The sequence below is a fragment of the Lolium perenne genome, chromosome 1 (genome assembly GCF_019359855.2).
Source record: "Lolium perenne isolate Kyuss_39 chromosome 1, Kyuss_2.0, whole genome shotgun sequence".
In the NCBI taxonomy this organism is placed as follows: Eukaryota; Viridiplantae; Streptophyta; class Magnoliopsida; order Poales; family Poaceae; genus Lolium; species Lolium perenne.
Genome location: NC_067244.2, coordinates 162,610,739 through 162,617,878, shown reverse-complemented (window position 1 = coordinate 162,617,878; position 7,140 = coordinate 162,610,739). Strand labels below are relative to the sequence as shown.

At 46.6% G+C, this 7,140-nt stretch overlaps 1 protein-coding gene and 1 long non-coding RNA gene across 4 annotated transcripts; one reads left to right on the top strand and one right to left on the bottom strand.

The window, feature by feature from the left end:
* Positions 1-2,757: 2,757 nt before the first annotated feature.
* On the bottom strand, positions 2,758-7,140 carry LOC127310613 (uncharacterized). Of its 2 annotated transcripts, none has more exons than XR_011744226.1 (5): positions 7,108-7,140; positions 5,865-6,069; positions 4,252-5,022; positions 3,520-3,792; positions 2,758-3,435 (listed from the first exon to the last, which is right to left on the bottom strand). It is a non-coding gene; the product is annotated as an uncharacterized lncRNA (long non-coding RNA). The 2 variants fall into 2 exon arrangements; XR_011744225.1 differs by having other exon boundaries at positions 5,865-6,036.
* Positions 2,920-5,188, top strand: LOC127310603 (cytochrome P450 CYP72A616). Of its 2 annotated transcripts, XM_051341264.2 has the most exons (4): positions 2,920-3,441; positions 3,547-3,794; positions 4,306-4,690; positions 4,760-5,188. In XM_051341264.2, the coding sequence occupies exons 1-4, from the start codon at positions 2,920-2,922 to the stop codon at positions 5,186-5,188; spliced, it is 1,584 nt and encodes a 527-aa protein (XP_051197224.1). The 2 variants fall into 2 exon arrangements, with proteins under 2 accessions (XP_051197224.1, XP_071675676.1); XM_071819575.1 differs by having other exon boundaries at positions 2,920-3,794.

Genomic DNA, 7,140 nt, shown 5'->3' with positions numbered 1-7,140 from the left:
CGGAGGAGGCAAGGAGACGCTGAAGTCTCACTATATCCTGCTCAGTGAAGCCGGTGGTGACAGGCGCGGAGGGTGGAGCACGAGGAGGCACACCCCGCTGCTTCTGGTAGCAGTCAGACTCAAGGTGACCAGACCTCCGACAGTGAGTGCAGAACCGAGGAGGGCGAGAGCGACCTCCACCGCGAGAAGAGCGGGCTCCTCCAGAAGCAGCAGGCACTGGTGTAGGAAGAAGTGGCGGTGCAGGAGCAGTGGGAACTCGAGCAGCAAGAACAGAGGGTGTCCCAAGCAGTCCAGCACCACGCAAACGAGTCTCCTCAGCACGAAGCTCAGTCAGCACCTCTGAGATAGGAACACGGCCTCGAGCAAACAGCTGAGCACGATGAGGCTCAAACTCTGGGCGAAGTCGAGACAGGAACTCATGGATCCTCTGAAAGTCCATATCTGAACGCACTATCCGGCAACACTGACAAGTACCACAGACAACATTGCGAAGAGAGTCAAGCTGGCGCCAGATGGCCGCACTCTGGGTGTAGAACTCATCAACAGTAGAGTCACCCTGCTGAAGATCATGCTCCTAGCGCAACACATATAAGTATAGAGAATCACCAGAAGGCTGATAGCGCTGACGAAGGTGAGACCACACCTCAGCGACAGTAGCGAGGCCCATAAACTCAGAAGCAAATTGTGGCTGAACACTCTGCGAGAGAACGGCAGCAGCTCTAGCATCCTCATCACACCACTGAGTAAAGGTAGCCAGACTATCACGGTAGGAGCCAAGAGCCTCTGAATAGGTAAGTACCTGCTCCTCATATGCCTCATCAGCAGCAGCCTCGGCAGACTTGGCTGCATCCCGATCAGCCTGAGTAGCATCCTCAGCAAGGGCAGGTGGCACAGGCGGCGGGGTAGGAGGCACAGGAGCAGTGGGGCGCGGCGGACAGGAGACCTCGCCGGTAAGGACACCCCACAGTCGAAGACCCCGCATATGGATGCGCATAAAGGCAGCAAACTCCCCATAGTTGGTGCCATCAAAAATCAACGGGCACCGAGGAATGCTAACATAGCCCGCAGAAGAGGATGCCATACTGATACTTCTGAGATTTTTTTTTTTTTTTTGGAATCAGGCGGATCTGGATCGGGCTGAATCTAATCTGGCTGGTCACGCTGTGCACGCGGGACTCGAGCAGTTCAGGCCAGGCCAAGAGGCAGCCACGGACTGGTGGCCTGAGCAAAATCCGGCAGAGGGCAGTTAGCCAGAGCGGGGCCGGTGGGCGGCATGCAACCGGAGCGGAGCCGACGGGCGGCCGGAGCAGGGTCGGCGGCCGGCCGGAACGGAGCCGGCGACCGGAGTAGGGCCTGCAGCAGGCGGGTAGCCGGAGCAGGGGCGAGTGGCGGCCTGGCAGGTGGCCGGAAGAGAGGCCGGCGACTGCCAGGCGGCCGGAGCAGGACCGGCAGAGGGCAGCCGGAGTAAGGCCGACAGCAGGCAGCAGCTAGAGGAAGAAACGGGAGAGGGAGGAAGGAGACATCAGCGGCAGCCGGAAAAACGTCGGCGGCGGCGCAAAGCAAGCACGGAGTTGCTACATGCGGAAGGAGCTAAACCTAAGCTCTGATACCATGTTGTGAATGAGCAACTAGTATTCACAGAGGGCCATAGGCCAGTACATGTACATGTGTACAATGTGCAGGTAAGCCCCTCATACACTGGGGAATAACGGAAAAGGAACTATACAACTCTAACAGAAATGTTGTTCTCTGGCAAGAGTTCATCTTCACTACTAGGATGTAAACAATATCATCATCAGGCAAGCTCAGAGTGGAGTTGCCGCAAGAAAAATTCTTCCAGGTCAGCATCTTCCCCTCGACCAAGATTTCAGGCAAAAGATGCATGAAACTCGAGTCGGTGACTGATAAGTCGGACGTATCAAACATCAAGCCCTCATGCCAACCATCTGAAGAAATCGGTCTGATCTATATGGTAGCCATCCAACCTTAATCATCCCGTCGCTTCAGGTTGAAGCGAGCTTCTATGTGAAACTTCAACTGAACAAACCTCATCACAGCATTGTATATTGTCACATGACGATATGGCCGTGCGTTAAGATTTTCAAAGTTCCAGTAGAACTCAATCGGAGGGTGTTGTCCACGGTTCCACCAACTGCAGCGCTGCAAAGAGGACAATGGGTTTCTCATCGAGGACATTGCATAAAAGAATTTGCCACCACAGATAAACCTAGATATGAACCCGGATCCTGCATATACCACGCTTGTGGCATAATGAAGTGGCCTCATAATGTTATGAGCGATAAATTCACCACATACGGTGCAGGGTAACCACACTGGACATGATGCAGGCAACCAAACGCCATGACTCTTCATGAAGCCCAGCCCAAAATCTTACATGCAGGTAATCAAACACAGATGGTCAAAACTGGTCCAGATCTCCATGCAACCTGTCGAAGACGAGATAAGACTGCCCTGAACATGCCTCGCCAACCAAAACCCCCAAAGTGTCCGGTTACTTTCTGCAGATGCAGAGGTCGTCCAAGAAGCAGAGTGAATTTCTGAGCTGGCACAAACAACACAATGCAGCAGCAAAACAGCAGCAACGTGGTGGATGATGCGAGTCCCCTCCCGTCAATAATTTGACCCATCGGAGATCCCATTGCTAGTTTCTTAGCCATCAAGTTCCTTACAGGCAAGGTATCGATGCACATACCACAGGCCATATATTTAACCGCACTGCAAGGATCCTTAAAATAATAGAGCACAAGAGAAAGAGATTTTGGTGATCCTTTGCCAGTGGCACTAGTATCTATAAATGCCGTCGCGGCCGAATACCGTATTCATCCGGTACAAGACCTACTTGCACTCGCAGGTGTCATCCCCTTTCAACCTTTCTTCCCCAATTTATCCGGAGCAGCCATGTCTTTTGTAGCGCTCGCGAGCCCAGCCACGTCGCCATGGAACTTCCTGATATGCAGTCTCGCTGGCCTGTTGCTTCTGTGGCTGGCCGCCTGGCTCCTTGACCGGCTGTGGTGGCGGCCACGGCGGCTTGAGAGGACACTGCGTGCGCAGGGCCTTCGTGGCAGACCGTACCGCTTCCTCATCGGCGACCTAATGGACAACTATGTGAGGAAAAACAAGGAGGCATCAATGCCGCTGCGCTGCCACAACATCGCCCCCTACGTCGTACCTTTCCTCCACAACACTGTCCAGGAGCATGGCAAGACGTGCATCTCCTGGTTTGGCCCGATACCCAAGGTGACCATCGCTGATGCTGAGCTGACCAGGCAAGTGATGTCCAGCAAGTCTGGCCACTTTGAGAAGCTCCAGTTTCGGAAGCTGTCCAGGCTGCTCGCCGAAGGCCTAGCAACTTACGAAGGCGAGAAGTGGGTCATGCACCGGAGGATAGTCAACCCAGCATTCCATCTCGAGAAGCTGAAAGTAAGTGCAATTTCATTCTATTTAGTACATCGTCGTACTAGATTGTCTACTGTGATAAAATGGGCGATTGATCCCCACCTCCCCGGTGTGTGGCTTAATTTCCAGCTCATGCTTCCGGCGTTCTCTTCCTGCTGCGAAGAGCTTGTCACCAGATGGACAGGGTCCCTTGGTTCCGACGATGGTCACTGCGAGCTTGATGTCTGCCCAGAGTTCCATAGCCTCGCCGGAGATGCCATTTCGCGCACCGCATTTGGGAGCAGCTACCTTGAAGGGAAAAGGATTTTCGAGCTGCAGTCTGAGCAGGCTGACCGCATCTTGGCCAGCGTCAAGATGATCTTCATTCCAGGATACCTGTGAGTTAATACCAGTTCAGCTTCGATACCATTTAGTCACCCTTCAATAATGCAAAGCATTGTTCCTTAGCTGTGTTTATTTCTATACAAGATTGTATTTGTTCAAACTATGTAGAGTTTTCCAGCAGATAGTTCAAGAACACAAGTTTGACCAATGGATTCTTTTTGTACACCATTTACCATTGGATTCTATTATAATTTACTTTAAAATTATATAATTTTGTAATACATTGGAATAGTTGGCAAAGGACTATAAGATAACTTGGCCGCCAGATCTGGAGAGCATACCAAGTCAAACCACTTCTCTTACATAGTATTGTAATATTATGGTCTTCATTAATGTGAAATCAGTACACATTCAACATTAATTAATCAATGACATGAGTGGGTAGGTGTACATTTTCTAAAAGCTGTTGTCCTGAGCGCTGAGCTATCAGAGATTCTAAAATAAACGTACTCATTAAGTATAGTTAATTCTTCCTTACTGATTCGTCCCCAACGCAATTTGCAGGTCCTTGCCTACCAAAAGCAACAAAAGGCTGCATAATATTAATAATGAGATTGAATCCATTCTACAAGGTCTAATTGAGAAAAGAATGCAAGCTATGAAACAAGGAGAAAACACTAAGGATGATTTACTCAGCTTAATGCTTGAGTCAAACATGAGGGGAACCGATGACAATGGACAATCCATCAAAGGAATGACTATCAAAGAGGTGATAGAGGAATGCAAAATGTTCTATTTTGTAGGGACAGAGACAACATCAATACTGCTCACATGGACAATGATCCTACTGAGCATGCACCCTGAGTGGCAGGACCGTGCAAGGGAGGAGGTCCTTGGCCTATTTGGGAAGAACCAACCTGAGTACAATGGCTTTAGCAGGCTCAAAACTGTGAGTGCATATCGAGATTAAAATAATTCTGTAATGCAGCCGCAAGCATTATATCAATCTATGGTGCAGGTTACTACGATTCTTTATGAGGTCCTTCGATTGTACCCGCCGTCCATCGCATTGGTCCGAAGAACATACAAGGAGATGGAAATTGGGGGCATCACATACCCCGCTGGAGTGCTCATCGAGATGCCGGTGCTGCTCATTCACCATGACCCGGACATCTGGGGAACCGACGTGCATGAGTTTAGGCCGGAGAGGTTTGCTGATGGAATCTCCAAGGCATCCAACGATCCAAGTGCTTTCCTCCCGTTTGGTTGGGGGCCAAGGATCTGCATTGGTCAGAATTTCGCGCTACTTGAGGCTAAGATGGCCCTGTGCATGATCCTTCAACACTTTGAATTTGAGCTTGTGCCGACATATACTCATGCACCGCGTAATGAAAAGTTGTTGCGTCCAATGCATGGTGCACCGATTAAGCTCAGACCACTAGTCTAAGCAGTATAAGAGTATAACTACACATGTACATTACTATATAGTACCGAGTCTTACTTGTGCCTATAACTGTTTGAAATAAATGTCCAACAGTGTAGACCTAGTAATACTTGCGCTAAACACATTTTTTCTATCATATGTGTACTAATTTACATCTCATGTATATACTCCATTATTGAGCAGTATATGCATCTCTCTTACTCTGCTCCTGGTGTGATTAGGGGTTTTAATAATAATATTCTCCCTGGTCTATCAATCGGTTTCCAGATTGATTGGTTAATCTAAATTATTATGGCATAATTATTTGTCTGGTTTTGCAGTGTTGTGGTTCGGGGGATGCATGTGGCAATATAGGTTGTACCTATTTTTTTTCTTTTCTTACTTGTGGCAGAAGCATTTCCTCTCTCTCTCTAACCAATTTGTTGATATGCACGTTGTGTTCATTCGCTATTTACTGCATTAAAAAAACTATTTTTCGGTCTTGGCCATGAAATCAAAGACTAGGTGAAGCATTGAGCTCACCTAAAGAAGTAGATGGAGCTAAGCATTTTATCCTATCGAGTCCCCATTGTGATCATGTACTACTTTGATGACGTGTTTAATCAGTTTATAGAGGTGATATGTTCTCTCCCACTCTCATCATGACAGGAAAAATAGGAGATTAGGAGGTTTCGTATACCTTGAGCTCTTGAGGATGAACAGCTACTTCTCATGATGAGAAGTTCAGAAAAAAATAGAGTTAGGACACACAACTAAGCGTCAACTTCGCCTGACGTATTGCAGGTATGTTCAAGTTGTCACAACATATAGTTGGTTGAGAATCAAGGACCTTGAGTTGTTCTGGTAGCTCCCTGTCCATGGATGGCAGCAGATTGCATCATTCACTGTTAAAAATGAAAATTCACAAGTAAACAAGAACAAGACTAACAAGAGCTGATCTTGCAGATATATTATATTCCATTCAAAATCAAACTATCAAAGCTAATTCTTTACTTCGATTTTGAATAAATTTCATGGTTTCTTCCTCAGTTCCATAATTCTTGTTGTGATTTTAGTTCTAGTTCATGAACTAAAACCACGACAAGAATTATGGAACAAAGGGACTATTAATTTAGTTATTATGTTCTTTTGCAAAGATACTTAAGTCTCCATGTCCCCATCGCCTTGGTATCATGTTGAATAAACTACCACCCTCAAGGAGAAAACAAAACAATATGATGTAAAACCAACAGTGATCTTTAGGACATAAACACATCATTAATGTGGACTATGAGGTTTGGTATGCATTTTGTTTTGGCTACTGGAAGGTTAAGTGGTGCCCAGTGATCGATATATCTGCACCTCATGGCACCATGATATATCTTCACTTCATAGAACAGTGATATATCTGAAGTTCATAGCACACTGATATATCTGAAGTTCATAGGGGAAGGGATAGTCTCAGTTTTTTATTTAGTTCTGCTCTTGCTTATGTGCATCTACCCCCTGGATTGAGTTCGTACTTGAGTGTGCGGACATGGTTTTCTATAATATGGGGTCATGCTATTGCGCACCTGCCCCACCTTTTCTCATAGTCAAGTAGACACATCTTGATCAAATGATCTTATTTCCAGTGCCAAAATATATGTTACAATGGCTAGATTGCTCTAGGTCCATATGTTTTCGGCACAGTGATAGCAAGGTTTTCTTTTTGTCAGCTTCCTTGTATCTCTTGAGTTGTACAATATCCAAGTTGTCATTTATACAAGGAAGTTATAGTTATCATATTATAGATGTTGACAATTTTTTCTATATACTTGTTCAAACTTTATAAAGTTTAACTTTGACCAAATCTAATATGGTGAGTATATAATTTAACACAAAGGGAGTATATGACAAAAAACTGAATCTTGAATAGGACAACATTAAAATGTACCCCGTACCTTTCAATGCATACATCAGGATTGTACAGATGT

Bases quoted from the DNA above. Each gene is read 5' to 3' on its own strand.
- LOC127310603 (XM_071819575.1), top strand. From the start codon at position 2,920: ATGTCTTTTGTAGCGCTCGCGAGCCCAGCCACGTCGCCATGGAACTTC. The intron at 3,795-4,305 runs GTGAGTTAATAC...CGCAATTTGCAG, and splicing joins ATCTTCATTCCAGGATACCT to GTCCTTGCCTACCAAAAGCA. The intron at 4,691-4,759 runs GTGAGTGCATAT...TCTATGGTGCAG, and splicing joins GCTTTAGCAGGCTCAAAACT to GTTACTACGATTCTTTATGA.